This window comes from Anoplopoma fimbria, chromosome 11 (assembly GCF_027596085.1).
Source record: "Anoplopoma fimbria isolate UVic2021 breed Golden Eagle Sablefish chromosome 11, Afim_UVic_2022, whole genome shotgun sequence".
Lineage (NCBI taxonomy): Eukaryota > Metazoa > Chordata > Actinopteri > Perciformes > Anoplopomatidae > Anoplopoma > Anoplopoma fimbria.
Window position 1 is genome coordinate 14,368,448 of NC_072459.1, and position 16,560 is coordinate 14,385,007.

The 16,560-nt window shown below is 40.1% G+C and overlaps 1 protein-coding gene across 2 annotated transcripts in view; it reads left to right on the top strand.

Annotated features, from left to right (window-relative positions):
- Positions 1–16,560, top strand: part of asic2 (acid-sensing (proton-gated) ion channel 2) — a 314,110-nt gene that overhangs the window by 276,155 nt on the left and 21,395 nt on the right. For both annotated transcript variants that reach the window (XM_054606997.1, XM_054606996.1), the window contains one exon: positions 13,044–13,194. In XM_054606997.1, the coding sequence (XP_054462972.1) occupies positions 13,044–13,194 (151 nt within the window). The remainder of the gene's footprint in view (positions 1–13,043; positions 13,195–16,560) is intronic.

The following is a 16,560-nucleotide window of genomic DNA, read 5'->3' on the forward strand; positions in this document are numbered from 1 at the left end:
CCTTTTTGTAATCATCTCTGCTCTCTTTCACACTACCACACAATTGTCCATGCATGTGTCTGCTGTATCTCTGTTCCATCGCAAATTAAAGAAGGGGAATTACAATTTTTCACCAGAATATTGGGAAATAGAAATTTACCAATAAATCAGTGCATGAATCCAGTTCAGATTTATACGTTACTGCAGAAAAGGGTGTCACGACCTGGCTCTGGGCCATGACAAATATGAGTCACACAGTGTTCAGAAAGACAAAAAACGAATTTATTTGTAACAAAATACCAGAAACTTAGACAAAACAGAATCAAAAAGGTATGGTATGTGTGTGTCAGTAGCATCAGTAATGTAGGGTGTGCGTGGAAGTGAGGAATGATGTGTGAGAATCTTGTTTAAGTGCAACATTAAGCCAAAAAAGAACTACAGCAACGTAAACGGCCATATCACCAACAGGGTACCTGTAGTGAGAGAAAACAGGACACAATGAGTATTCTGGCCTAGCTTTTATATACCCCAATGACGCTGGGCCCAGGTGTCAAAGCAAGCCTTGATTACCAGCCCATCCCACAATCAAGCTGATCAATGCCAGACACTACCGCAGGAGCTGTCACAGGGGTTATTGCTGTCATGGACAGACTTATTGATTCGGGGGAAAACCTTGGTATTGTTTCGTCCCCTGTACTGGTGTCCATTTTACAAACAAGCCATATGGCGCCAGGGGCATGACTGTAAATGTACAGTATACGAATGCATGTAGGCAATCATATTACGAAATAGAAAGTCACCAAAGTTATTACAGTTCATCCTATGGGAGACAGGAATGTTTGTACCAGATTTCATGGCCATCCATCCAATACTTGTTAAGACATTTCACTGAAATCTACAAATGCCAAACTGCTGATGGTGCTAGAGAAACAGTCCCTCAAAATTCATGGAGTTTATTCTCTGGGAACCATAAATATCTTTTTTCGTTGCAATCCATTTAATGGTTTCGGACTTTTCTACTGTCAGGACCAATGTAGTTGACATCTATAGAGCGCCTTTGCTAGCATGGCAAAAAACGTGGGACTGGACACAAACAGTATGAGAGTCACTCTAGATTTTCCACATTGGCACTGAAAATTGTCTCTGGATGTAAGTTGTGTAAATGTGTCCCTGGTTGTCAAACTAATGTGACCAGAGGCCCTGTTGTTACCATATTGGATGAGTTAATGGGTATTTGGTTTTCAATCGTTTTGTCTAGATTCGGAAACTCAACTGCAAGCATCACCGGACACTCAGGAATAAAGAGGCCTTGCGGCTGGTATAGATCAATACAGGGTGTGAGGAAGCTCCATCGTATTTAAAGGGTATTGTACAAAAATAGTGTTTGTTGAACATAAGAGCTGATCTGAAGAAATGTCACACGTACCAGGAGAGCCTTTTTGTGAGACGATGGTTCTTGAAATAGCAGAAATTTCATAAAGTCACTGCCTTCTTCAAGAAGGCCTACTGGAAAAGAAGGTCACGGCTGACAATGGCTTTAATCTTGGCAGTGCATTAGGCACATCTTAGCAGCCTCACAGAGCTGCTGACATCCGCTTCACATAAAATGTGAGGAAGACAAAACATGTCATCCACTCAGCTGAGTTGCTTTCCTGTTGGTGATTATGAGCTGCCACAGGTCCCCCACCATTGGACCATTACTCAGCTTTACATCAGCTCCGGCAAAGACAGCCAGATTGTGACAGGTGAGATAGAGCCCCACCGGCCATCAGCAAGAGGTGACTTATTAAAAATAATGACTGGGTGTGTGTGATGTGATTGATGAGTCTGGGATGATAGCTTCTAGTCTGCAGCTATATCTGGAGGTCTTCTGCACACTGAAATGACTGACATGCCGGTAGAGATGGAAAGCTAGAGAGTACTTGTAATTTTAATATTTAAATTTTTCTGCACCTGCAAGAAATAAATGTGATTCAAGGGAAGGAGAGCAATGCTATTATTATTTAGAGAGTACAAGATGTTCGACCCAAAGTAACTTCTCTTTTATTCGATGTCTTTCTGAGGCACGGTCTGAACTGGAGGACCATGGAGTGCAAATTATAATAAGGAGAGGAACATAGTAGCACAGGGCATATATATAGTATATATTAAAATACATATTTTCTGTTTTTAATAGAGGTATACTGTCTTGGAAGCTTATTCAGCTAACCTTTAGCATCTGCTGTAGAATACTGAATGGAGAGAAGATTGACAACCTTTTTTTTCAACCAAAGGGAAGATTTTCAAGCTAGAGGTGATTTCTGTGTTTTAAAAGAGTTCAACATTTTGGGATACAGGATTATTTGAGTAGAGTAAGAGTAGTATGAGATGATAAATATCAATGTGAAAAAACTCGACAATTCCTCTAAAGATGACTTATTGACATGTTTTGCCTAGAGATGCACCGCAATTAACAGCAGAAATAAAAATAGCCTTTCATGGAAACAAATTACATTTTCTCCCAAACTGCACCAAGTTACAGGACGTTCTCTGACTCTCACTGAAACTAATTTCAGAATAAAATTGTTCCATGTTGCTGCACAAATAAAATTCCAATTAAAAATGAATTGTAGGGAGTTTAAAACATAGCTTTCCTTCCAGATAAGGTGCCTGCAACCTGAGACCTTTTGCTTTGCAAGTTTGATGTGATAATGTTACTGTTTACTCTCTGAATACTTCTTCCCTAGCCTGAGGAGAAAGGATTGACTTAACCTTATGTAGGAATGAACTATTTACCAACCCTATGTGCTGTGATATCCTCCTTCAAGGCTTTTTTTACTTTGACCAGCTCATTTAATAGTAAAAGCGGTGGATGGTATCATTCCAAATTGTTGCAGAGTCCAAAACAACAAATCGATCGATTTACCATTTTGGGTCATTTTGAACTCATTAACTTCACTGCTGCTCTTCCGGCATGTATTTTACCAGTGGCTAAAAACAAGAGATGCTGGTAAATCAGTATGTAAATCAGAATGGAAGGCATTGCCAAACAGAACACCCACCCTTCCAGAACCGGCAGGGTTATTGATCAGGTTTTACCAGCAGAGCTGAAAGCCTCTTTGTCTCTACGACGACCATTGGTGTAAACTTCATAGGCTAAACCAAATAATTTCTCAACACGCAATCCAAACTGAAGATAATAATCTGGTCAGAGTTCAGACACAGGGATTTAATTCACTTTTTCACCCAAGAGTTTGTCTTTTGATTTTCGATTACTTTCTCCATTTCCCTCTCATTTTTATCTCTATTGCTCTCCTTGTAGTTTTTATGCTCATCTTTCCCCCTCCCTTATCCTTCCTCTCCAAGAGCATAAATATCATGCTGGCAGCAGTGTCTGCAATCCTTTGTGTCCTATCATAGCCCTGCCTGTGTAGTGTCCTGTGAAATAAAATATTATTGACTGGCATGGTAAAAGTACTATTAGGGTGCAGTGATAAATACGTTTCATAAAACTCCCAACACGTCATATAAACGGCGGAATTTGTTTAATGTGACATGAAATATGTTCTGGATGTGAGGGTGTTTAAATTGCAGGGGAAGCTAGCTTGGCATGCAGGTAGTGGAGTGGCGTGCATAAAGCCATAATGAATAGTGAGGTGGTTTAATGTGTGTGTGTGTGTGTGTGTGTGTGTGTGTGTGTGTGTGTGTGTGTGTGTGTGTGTGTGTGTGTGTGTGTGTGTGTGTGCGCGTGCGTGCGTGCGTGCGTGCATGCTTAAACCTCTCCATTCCTATACTCATTGCCAACCCTGTCGCTAACGCAGCAGCTCTCTTCATTATTTATCCCCACAGCCACAGCAGTACAACCACTTCTGGGGCGGCGGAGAAAGTGCACACCTTTGCAACTCAAAGACCTTTTTCATAAACTTTACTCCTCTCTTCTCTCAGTAAGCCTCGAGGATATAAAGGCATCTCTCTTCCCTTTCCCTCCTAACCCTCTCTTGTTCTGTTTTTATCATAAAACGCCTGCTAAATTCTCCCATAATGGATATTGATTTGTAAAACAATAACAGCAGATCACAATAGACAGCTCATGCAAAAGTGGTGTAACCTTGAAACTTGGAGGCTCTTAGTGAGAACTGACAAAATTGCTTGCTTGACTATTATGTTTAACATTTCAATTCACTCTTCAGCGCTTTTCCGTTTATTTCCCGCCTGCCAGAAAAGCAAATGGAATGAGGAAGTGTCTTATTACCTGCTTATTCTGTTATTCTGTCTCTTCGTGTAGCTTTGTGGAAAGGAATGTCCGTGTTTTTTTCATGGTGCATGAACAGCACAACTGACAGAAAGTAATAGCAAAGTCAGCATGCTGTACCTGATGAGCAAGGAACCTACATCCAATTTCAAACAGGCTCTTATATTACAAATGCAAAGTACTCATCATCTGGCCTTTCCCGTTATCAACTTTTTAACAGATATTGGCCTGCCTGCATCACCGAATCAGTTCAAGTAATGGAAAAAGGTGTTTGAACAGGAGCCAACATTGCAGATATGGCGGAGCTTTTTCTTTTGGTAGATGAGGCTTTGCTGTATCAGTACTAGTGAAAGTATGATTTATAATTATGGCTGTACACTTCAGGGCATTTTGATGGCTTGGATGCTACATGGACAGAAGGAGATAAAGAAAGAACTACTCGGAGTGGGCGCATAAACTAAAGAAAAGATAGCATTTCCTCTCTGGAGCAGTTGCCAGTGTTTTCGGCATCACATCACCAAGCCATTTGCAAAGCAGTGATAAGAAATAGGATAATATGCAAGAAAGCAAAATGTATTCAGAATGGTGGGAATCGGTGAGAGTGCAGCGTGAAAAGCTTTTGCACTTCATGAGTACAATTTTTGCACACATTTTCTTTTCATCCCCCTGGGACGTGTTTAAGGGTCTGATTTGTGTGTGGTTGGTGCTAACAACTGACCTTTTTATCATGACAGGAATTCACGCTAATGGACATGTCAATTTTGACTTCTACTCTGTGGGAGGCCCTACATGGTAAACAGGCGAGGTCATGGCTTGTTTGCAGCTCTGTGATTCCAGACATTCACACTTGCAGCTGTGAATACTAATGAGACGTGTTATGTTGGTCAAAAGGAATTCTAATTGGCAGCAGAGCTGTGCCTGACCTCGCTTGCTGCTCAGCTCTCAGACCTCTGGCTTGGATATTGGCAGCAACTGAGTTTGACTTCTCTGACATTTTATACTGTAATCCTGAATAAATTAAAAATGGTAAAAACTTAACAAGAACAGACAGAAGCGGCACAAAGTATTCCTAACTAGAAACCAAACTTCTTGTTACTTTTTGACATAAGGCATGAAAAGTTAAAGCAGCATTGATATATATTTTGGATTTTGGCCAATTGACCATTTGCTGTGAACACAACACTGAACAATTATACAATTTTTGGATAATGTGTAAGCAAGCGTCTACATATACATCTAGGAGACGCAGAGCAACATTAGCATTCATTTGGAGTCTTGTGTCTTGCCACCTGATGAATGCAAGTCCAATATTCATTCAGCCTTTTGGTGTCCACCAGCTTCTAAAGGAAATATTTAGCTCTTTAGCTGCTAAATATCCCACCGTATTCACCACTATAGTCGCCTACTTTTTCTCCATTACCAAAGCAAGAAAGGTACAGCTGCCTGTTGCTGCTTGAAACAAGGTCGATGAGAGCAGTAAAAGCAGGGTGTGAAATCCGCCGTGGCAATCTGGGGGTCGGTCAACACTAGCTAAAGTAGTGCTCTAGTGTAATGCTGAAGTCTTATACAGACTCCATATCCAATATACAAGCTTTCATGGATGCAAGCCAAGGAAATCAACGGGGCTATACGTGCCATGCACACACATAACAAAGGCTAATATCTTAAATAATAAGACTAGTCACAAGACACAGCCACACAACAAGTATGCCCAGCCCACATACTTGAACCGTACACATACATACTTATGTGTCGGTGTAAAACTTTTCACCTCACGCACAGCAGGTTGTGTATCACAGTTCAGTAAACATAGGCTAGTGATTGAAAAATATTCAATCTTACCTTGAAAAAGAGTGGACCAGGACAAATTAAATTTGCTTTCTCTTTGACTAATTTCCAATATTTCATGCATATTGATTCACAAGGTTGTACTTTGTAACCATAGGATTTTCAGTGAAGGACTTGTCGACACCTCATTCGGTTGCATATTTGAGTAGATCAAAACAGTGAACAGTAAACCTAAATAATGAGCTGAAAGATGCTAAAACATTCTGTAGCTCAGAGAAACTGCAACGTTGGGTGATAATTCTTTGTGGGGTTTTGCCACTACAAGCGAGACCTTTGACATTAGACAAAGTAATCTGAGCAGTTGTTTACATAGGTATATTGATTTGTTCTGCTTCAACAAAATGAGAGATTACACATTATATTACAGCAGGTTATGTGGACACCGAATGGAAATCTGTGTTGGCTCACTGGCATTGATTGAGAGCCACCACAGCGCGGGTTATCATGACCTTGTTTATTACTGGCAACTTTCTCCTCTATTGACAGGGATGTCAACTGGGACAAACTTCCCAATGCTGACAGATATTATCCATTCGCTTTTCAACACTGCAATTTACTTGTAAAATGAGAATTGATAAGTCACTGTACCTTTACACATTGTTCAGGCAAAGAGCTGTTCTGCATTTCAAGAACAGGTTTGAGAACTCATTACCTTCTCCCATCCGACAACTTGACTTGAGGCGGCAGATAAGGATAGAAGTGAGAAGGGACGGTGCAGAGACAGGGTCAGTGGCAAGGATATGCAAAGTAACAGAACCCCACTGTCAAGGCCTTGTTAGTGTCTTTGTCATCCAATGGCTGAGGAGGAGCCTTTGTGTCTGGCTGAGGTCTAATGGGATGTTGACCTGGCCCTGGTCCTGTCTGTCAAACATCATCAGTCTTGACAAAAGGAGTGAAAGAGGGGAGAGAAGTGTCCCCCTAAAAGCTATTCATCCCTATATAACAAAGGCAGGGGTGAGAGAGATGTTGACAGTAGACACTTGGGAGCCAATGGCTTAGAAAAGAAAAAAAAAGTGGAGGAATATTAAATCTACTCAGAGACACACACATATAGATATAATGGAATGGCAAATGACTATTGTGTAATTACGCTTAATGCTACAGTCTTCGACCCAATGGCCAGCGAGGTTTAAAAAAAACACTTCCGCAATTTCTGTTCATCAGTGACAAAGAATACTTGAAATAGCATACAAAATCCAGGTTGAAAGCATTTTATCACTTAACATAATATGCATGGTACGGCAACTTGAGTGCAAAAACAAGTTTTCCAAGATTGTTGGAACTGCAGAGGAGGTGTTGGCAAGTCAAAGAAACAATTTTGCAATATGTTTGACAGCTGTACACGGTAAGGCTAAACATATAACTGCAGATACCTCACATCCACTAAACTTAGATTTTGAGGTGATCTCATCTGGCTTATGATTTAGGGTCCAAAGGGCCAGCTGGAACATAATACAAAATGTTATTCCCTATAGCATACAGGTATTGAACACAAAATAACTGCATTCATTGAGCACTTATTATTCTATAAGATATGCTATTTTATTATTCATATAACTTATTTGCTGCTGCCTGCCAACAATGCACTATTGTTTATTGTATTTTGTAAATTCTATGTGTTTAATGTGGTGTGGTGCTATGTGTATCGTATCTACCATTGCTATATGTCGGGAAAGCCAAAGACAAATTTCCCCTGAGGTGGAAACGTAAACCAATCTAATCTAATCTGATCAGAAAATGTTTTCATTCAGGAGAAGTCAAGGTAATGTGAGGCCTGTCGACAAACTGTTTCTTATGAAACTGCTGTTAAGACATGGTTACATTGCCAAGCCTCAGCAGATATGAGATTCTGAGAAATGAGTGTTGGATATTGGACCACCACCATGTGGGACCTCTGTGGTGTCTCTGCTCTGCATTGAGAAATATGTGAATAAAATGAATAAATAGTCAAAGAAAAAAAAACAGCCATATCTTGTACCTGCAATTGAGGAATGATGGTGTCATGAATATTTATCCGCTGTCATCTTCACTACACTCCGGCAGCTCCCAGTGTGTCATTTATTTTGTCAAGGTACATATCTGTCGGGAGCATCTCTGTTTTGCAGAGGTGAATGAACCTGTAATGTGGTACTTCATATTCTTCCGATCTGCACCACCTCTGTGGCAGTATGGCATTAGGTAGTCGATCAATCATCTCAGTAAACCATCCATGCGAAGGCAAGTGTCAATAAAGGAGGAGGAGCAGGAAATGAAAAATCCATCTTAAAGCACTGGAAAAGCCACGATTGCCGATGTATTCTGCCTTCCATTTTGTTGTATATTTCAGCAATGGTTCACATGTGTGTTGCAGGAGAATCAGATATTACCAATCATCCCTACTAAAGGTAGCCTTGATGGACCACAATGCATTGCAGTCACATGCTTTTTGATCTTTAATAGCACATATATATAATGACTAAATCAATATTTCTCTCTCCGTCTACATAGAACAAAAACAGCTGGTTCGACCTTTGTGTTTAAATCATGTGGGATGGAAGGTAGTGATGGGAAATATTCTAATGTTTACAACTGGTGATCGTTCTCATCGTCGGTCATCAAGAAGGTTGTATGATTGTAGAGTCATGTGACAATGTGGTGTATATAACCATATCCAATGAATTTGCATTTAAGAATCTTGATAAACATGAAATGGATATCAGTCATATTATTAGCTTTTTATTTCAGGCACTGCTGTTGCATGATTCTTTTGAGATGTTTGATTTGGTTAATGTAGGAAAACCACTGACTACATCTGGATCTAATGTGGAAAAGGCTACATGCCTTTGCATTACGGATGATATTAATAAGGGTTCTTGATAATTCCAGTCTGCCCGAATTCTGATCTGATCATTGTATGCAATTTAGGTATGTCTAGCTGGCTGATTTTTTAACAAACACTGAAGGAATGTGGGATACTATTGGGGGTTGCTGTGACTTGCAAGGCAAAGGGCACAAGGTAGAGAGAGATTGCCAAAAGGCTAACGTTGCTATTTATACAGTACCGTGAGAAGCTTGCAATGCTGCTGTATGGACTCCATTGCAGGAGAAGGAGTTGTCTGCAGTTATTTGGAAAACACTGCTTCATTAACATTGTAAAAAAAAAAACTAAAGTTCGTATTTCCTCTATGAAACAGTGTGTCATAGATTATAATCTAAAAATCATATCACACTGATGCTTAAATTTAGCTGACAGGGGTCCAGAGGTCATATCTGCTCTATTGAACTCTTCCCATCAGTCACTCCCTCTCAATCCCTGATTGCAAAGACTGAAGTGGATGGCTGTCATGGTGATAACTATTCTTGAATGGAGACCTCACAACTACAGTCTCATCTACATGTTTGCTTTTGTTACACCCACAAAGACATCTTAAATAAGCTGTACTCTGTAATTTTAACTCACTTATTATTCATAAATGCTTCCAAGCCATTTGGATCCTTTGTTGAGATAGTGGTGGTACAGAGATTTATTGGTGAATGGAAGTTTTTTGCTTTTGCCCAAACACATGTTGCTGAATTTACACAAACACCAAATAAGATTGGAGTTAAACATCTCACTTCTGTGTCAAAATGAAACTCTGCAATCAAAACCTAACAATCATTTCTTCCAAATGGCATTTTTCCAAAAATTGCATACACACATGCACCCTTTGCGTTACTTTTTCAAAGCAGCAACAACACACTGATTTACTGATGTTAGGGTTGGACCAAATCAACTCATTCACAGCACAAGCAATGTCATCTCTGGTCCCTTTCTTTGTTCTTGTTCTCTCTCTCTCTTCTTCCTCTTGCTCTTACTACCGCCATGTTTGCAGTTTAGTTTAGAGTTCTCATAAAAGAGAGCTTACCTGATGTCTATCTGTAGTGTTAAGGTTCAGACTGATTGGTGTTCAATTGGTGTAGGTATTCTTGAAGTGAGTGTCTAATATTATGCACATTGTGTAGTGCTTTGTGAGAAGTGTGCTGCACAATTGAAAATAATGTGCAAAGCAGAAAAGATGTTTTTACTTTTGGTGCCTTTTTTTAAAGCATGGTTACTAAAGTTAAGGTTTTGATGTTTTTGTCGAAGTATTCACTTTAAGTCTGAAGCAATAACAAAAAGACACACAAACACCTAATATAGAGGGAACGGAGAGTTTCTGTAGTATTTGCTGAAGCCCTGTTGAAGTAGGGGCCGGTAATGGCAGGGTGCTTTCTGCTTTTAAGCAATTACATGTTAAATTGGCTCTGTGTTTTTGAGTTTCTGCTTGTTGATAGAAAGGTAGATAATGTGAGAACGAAAGAGAGTGCATCTTTGCCAGCCAGCGTTTATTGCCAGACCTTTCCTTCACAGAGGCACACTTCACAATAACACTTGTACCCGTCAGGGCTGTGTGTTTGTGTGTACAGTGTGAAATCATTGACATCGACCATTTTTTCTGAAATAAAAGGGGAAAAAAGGGTTTAATTGGCTCTAACCCTTTGAACTCTATTGATAAAAATATAGGCCAGCTTCACATCCCTTCTTATTGGAGTCAAGTCAATTTGTATAGCCCCATGTCACAAAGCACAAATTTGCCTCAGGGTGCTTCACAATCTGTACAGCAAACAACATCCTCAGTCATTTTTTCCCCTTGGCTCGGAGCACCAGAGGAGGAATCCCTCTCCCAGGAAAGACAGACATGCAATAAATGTTGTGTGTACCGAAAAGACCAACATAAAAAAATTACAATACAGACAAAATGATACACAGAATATGTGAAGGAGATAGATGCAGGAGGAAGTCAATCAGCTTCTCGATGTTGCCAAACAACTAGAGCATGAGCCACGAGACTTCCGCTCCACCATGTGACCTGGAAAGAGGACAGGCTACACAAACATACAAGGAGCAAAACTGAAGCACATCGGCCACAGAGAAGGAAGAGTATAACAAACATGATAGCTAGAACGTAGAGAAGAATAAACAAGATACTGATAGTTGACACTCAAAAGAGAGCACTCCGATTTTTTAATCTCCTTAAATCCAGCCCCCTAGACATGCTCCACTCCCGAGTCCAGAAAAGGGTTCCCTTTGTCAGCTGGTACTCAGCCCAACTGCCCTCTCTCAGACACAATAATTAGTCACACATCGCTCTTTACACAACCATCAGAGTTAACCAGATTTAAAGAAACCTATTTGAAAGATGTATAAGGTAGAAACTAAAAGCCAAAGTAGAGACTGTTTTCTGGCCATTAAAAATGAATTATGAATCGGCAGAATATCTCTCTACCGTCAGCGATAGAAAGCAGGTTCTGGCAGTGACCACAGATTGGCAATTGAAATAGGATGACACAAAAAATGATGACAACAAAAAGAAAACTGAATAAGTGGTCACTGTTCAACAGGTGAGGCTGAGAGAGAAAAATAAGCCTTTAATGAAATAAGGCATTTACTTTCATTAGTTCAACTCTGGAATTTCAGATTTCAAAGACCATAATAACCTCTCAAAATTACACACCGGCCAGATAATGAAATAATAAGAAACAAATTTAAAGTTAAGGCAAAAAGATGAGTTTGGAGTTTGGATTTAATGGCATCAACAGAATCAAACTGTCTGATGTCAGTGGGGAGGTTATTCCAGAGGAAGGGGGCAAGAAGGATTCCCAAGTCCTGATTGGAGTACAGGGTTTAGGAGATCAGGCAGCCAGCAAGGGGCATGTCTATTTATAATTTTGTAGGATCAAATTGGCGTAAGTGCCGTCAATTTTTTAGTTAAGATTCTAGCTGCAGCATACAACCATTTAAAGACTTCTACTACTAGTACGTGGCAGGCCTGACAACAAGACGTTTCGATGACCATAATAAACTTAACACCAAGGTTCTTAACTGTTGAACTTTGGGATATCACACATGTTACTGTTATATGATCAAACTGTTGTAATTGTCAAGCAGGACCAGAGACCAGCATTTCAGTTTCATTTCAGTTTAGGAGCAAGAAATAGCTTGACATCCAGTTTTTCAGAGCAGACAAGAAGACCTCTAATTTAATAATCAGTCAAACCAAAGTGCACAGACATACAGCAACCAGTGTTACTTACTCTTTCCAGTGATATCAGTGTCCACTATGGGTGAATGTCCATAAATCTGCTTAGACAATTTCTCCAGTATCAAAGGCAATCAATCTGACTGATATCTGTACATCCATGGTTACATTGCAACATCCGGCAAAGCATGATGGGACCTATATTAAGCTCAAATCTTATCTATCCAACAGCCCAAAAAATATGCTTTTTAAATATGTTTTTGTACTACTGTTAAACTTTTTGAAAACATTAAGGACGCGTAATAACCTTGTAATATTGACAATTAATTCACAAACAGACATTTGTCATATTTTTAGAACATGCAGGCATTTTTAAGTAACCTGACTAAAAATAACAGCTCAGACATGTAGTGACAATGTTATAAGAGACAAAAACAAAATTATTATCTTGTAATTATTTTGTTGTTGGACTGGTATTTTGTTTGCAAAAGTAATAAATAACTCTTAAAACCTTATATTGTGAGAAAACATAGTGTAGTTAATAATTAAGCCTTTATTAGTCCCACAATGGGGAAATCCGGTTCTCTGCATTTGACCCATCCCGGAGGAGCAGTGGGCTGCAATGAAGCGCCCGGGGAGCAATTTTTGGGGTTAGGTGTCTCACTCAAGGACACCTCGGCATGTTGCCTGTAGAGGGGTTCGAACCACTGACCTTGTGGTTGCGGGTCAAGCGCTCTACCTCATGTGCCACAGCCGCCCCATCATGCAAGTACTTTGGCTTCCGAATTGACAGGCGTGGCTAAGATGATTCCTCCTTCATGGTGAAAAGTTGGCTCCATCAAAGTACAATTAGTATCAACTGCAACACTGTCTTTACAGTGTGTCTGTGTATGAAGGGTTATGAGTCATCACTTATCAGAGCTCTCTTTCTCTGTGTCTTCTCTCAGGTGTTCACCAGGTATGGGAAGTGCTACATGTTCAACGCTGTAGAGGAAGGGAAGACACTCCGCACTACCATGAAGGGAGGGACAGGAAACGGCCTGGAGATCATGCTGGACATCCAGCAGGACGAGTACTTGCCGGTGTGGGGGGACACAGGTAAGCATGACCACCTTGCTCACCTGTCCTGCTTAATTTTAACAAATTAGAGTTAAAAACACCACCCTCTTCCAAACCGTCCTTAACTCAAAAAGTTAAGGACAGTTTGCTGTGTTTAAACGTAACTCATTATGGTCCTATTCGATATGTGGTTTAAGTTATGAGATCACTGTTGCAAGGCAACCACTAATTGTTTTCTCCCTCTCTACTTATATTGCTTCTACTTGATGTTGGTGGATTGCATCCAGTATGTTAAGTGAACCCACACAAAGCCGGCACTTCAGAGTTATCCGCATCTAAGTCAGTCCTCCCTATGTTGAACATTTGCTTCCTTCCAGGCTACCATAATGTTTGTACTCCACTGAGCCTACTTCTGACATATCTAGAGACACTGTGTTGTTATAAATGAGATTCAAGCTCTTGCTTATCATGTAATATTTCCTATAAGACACTTTTACACAGGCTGCAACACCTTATTTACAGTATCTCATTTTGCTGCCTTCTTTCTGTCTTACCCCCTATATTTACTATTTTGGCATGTGATAAAAACATATCCAAACTGAATAAAATAAATTTAATAAACATCAATGTCTTCTCCCAATTGTGTTTTCACACACTGAGCCTTTGGGCCAAATGTAGTTTTTCATTCACATGATTTAATTTAGCTATATTATCTTCTTGAATATTATACACCTACATCAGGTGAAATTATTGTTCCTGCTATTGTTAACGTTTGTATTTAGTTATTTTTGTTGCTGCTTCTACTGGCCTGGGTCTTTTAAGTATTATATTGTACTGAACCAAATACTCAAAGATTTGCTAACACAATACCAAAAATATTTTGTAGAGCACTAGAACGATTTTTAAAGCACTTTATGAACTTCTTGTTAAACTGATGACCTCAAACTTATTATGCTGCTGTATTCACTCTGACTCTGAACAAAGTGCATTTTCAGTCACTGCACCTCCTGATCTGAATTGGCTGTGATAATGTTTGTCCTTGCTGTCAACTTGTCAGAACAAACACTGAAGCCTCTTTGATAATCTTTATCACAAAGATTATCCACCATACTGAATACTGCATACTGGAGATCTTGTTACTAGCTCAGATTGAGTGTTTTAGGGAGGCTTGCTCCCTGAATGACTCCACAGTGAAGCTCATTGAAAGGGCTGCTCACGTCTGAACCAGTGGAAGGCCAGACGGGGTGAGTTCCCTGATCGGCTAGCCAAGCTACGAGCAGCCCAGCAGATGGGCATTATTTACTTCAGGCTCAATTTAAGGAAGATCCATCATCAAAAAGTCTGCTTCCTATCAATCCCCTTCATGTTCTTCTGTGGACAACAGGTCCCTTAGCCCCCCGTCCTGAACTCCTCTTGGCTGTATTTCTGTTTGAACAGACTACTCCCGCCACCACCCTGACAGCATGCAGAGCTTCATCTCCCAGCAGGCTGCAGTTTCCAGTGCCCTTGTTTATCCCTGTGTGGTTTAATTAACCTAGATGAGCTGAGTCAGGCTCAGCAGGGAGTGAAGTGTTTCCTCGACTGAGCAAGATCCCATCGCTGTGCACACATGATGGACACACACTGCTCACGGGCTCTTCCCCATCTCCACCCACCAATTACCTTTTTTTCCATTCAACAACCACACCTTCTACCCTCCCTAGGATTCTCTTATTGTCCATCATCCAGAGGCCAGCAGTCGGTCTCTGGGGTTCTATTAGCACATTGCTCTGTCCAGGGAAATGCAGGGCAGCGATGATACTCCCCCTCACTTCATGATGGACAAACATTAATAAAAACATGTTTCATGGTGTGAAAAATGAACAAGACTGATATAAGTTTGAGTGGTGGGAGTAAATAGACGTCCTGTTGCCTGGATACCCAGCTTTCTCTTCACTGTGTTTCTGACTGAACTGCTCAGTGGTAGAAATAAATGGATTGAATGTGTCTTGTGTGAATGTGAATGTTACTTCTATCTATACTGTGGCTGCCTGGAAAATCTGTTCTCACATTAAATAATCACATGAAGGGCCCCAGGAATTCCATTTAAGTAGTTAGGACTCTAAAACAGACTTTGTTGTGTTGTTGTTTCCTTCAGTTTTTATTGTAAGGATGTCATCAGAGATGGAGAGAGAGAAAAAAAGTGTAACCTTTTGGTTCCACAGACGTCTGCTGTACCTCTGATACGACATTTTGACAAGCTTATTGTTTTTGTGATTTCTAATTTAAAAAATACGTAGAAAAGTAACTTAAAATGAGTTAGAAATACATCCCACCACATGCACAGCTTATGTGAAAAATATATTTCTTGCATCTGTGAACTTGAGCACAAAGTGTCAAATCTTTTATTTTTTCAACTCAACATTGACCTTTTTTGAAAAGTCATTTGCAGTTGCAGCGTCAGGCATGCCTCTTGGATATCAGATTTGTCAAGCAGTCTTGATCAAAGTAGTCTGTTTACACACTCAGCACCCACCACATGTCTGCCTTCAGCAGCACAACTACAAAATGTTTGCAATATGGAGAAAAGACCTTCAAACACATCACAGCCTGTGAAACTGTGATGACATTCATCTTCAATTTCTTCTTATATCAGAGACTAACATGTCAGGAAGCTAAACTTAAAGACCCAACATTTCAGAGTTCTCAAGCAACCATTGACATTGTGCACCCACTGTGTCTATTTTTAACAACATCATTGATGGAGTGATGTTGAAAGTTGAAAGTGATATGCAAAGAGTAATTTATTTATTGACCACTGTTTTATCTCCTCTCTTAGAGGAGGAATTAGAAGTCGGCATGTTACATAAAGTTCTATAATGTCTCTCTTTTTGCTCATGTATCACATCACCAGTCTGAGCTTTAGGTCTCCTTCTGTTCTGTCTTTGTGCCATCCATCATCTCAGATCAAGGCTCTTATTCTGTGTGGAAAACAGGCGAGTAAAGCCCTACAAACATTTGAATGCAGTGCTAAGATCTTGCCTTGCCTCTGCACTCTTTGTGTCTGCTGTTATTAAATCAAAGCGGTGAAAGAGTACTCTGAGAAGCACCTGAAAGGAGGAGAAGAATGTTCAAAAGGTTAAACCAAGTGCAAAGCTGAAGTGGAAACACCTTGATCCTTTTATCTCTACTACTTGTGTCTATTCCCTTTGAGGTGTTTGGTCAGTGGGATGTTTTGTCTGTGTAAAACTATTACTTTTCCTTGTTGGAAACTAATTCTTCTTTAAGTGCAACAGACAGTTTCTTACATTGGTTAGGAAACATGCCAGAGTTCAATTTTTAGGCGGTATCCTCAAATCTTTCAATAATGCCGATGTTGGTGAACTTCAACTGCTATATCATGAGTGGCACAAGCTGCCTCTCATC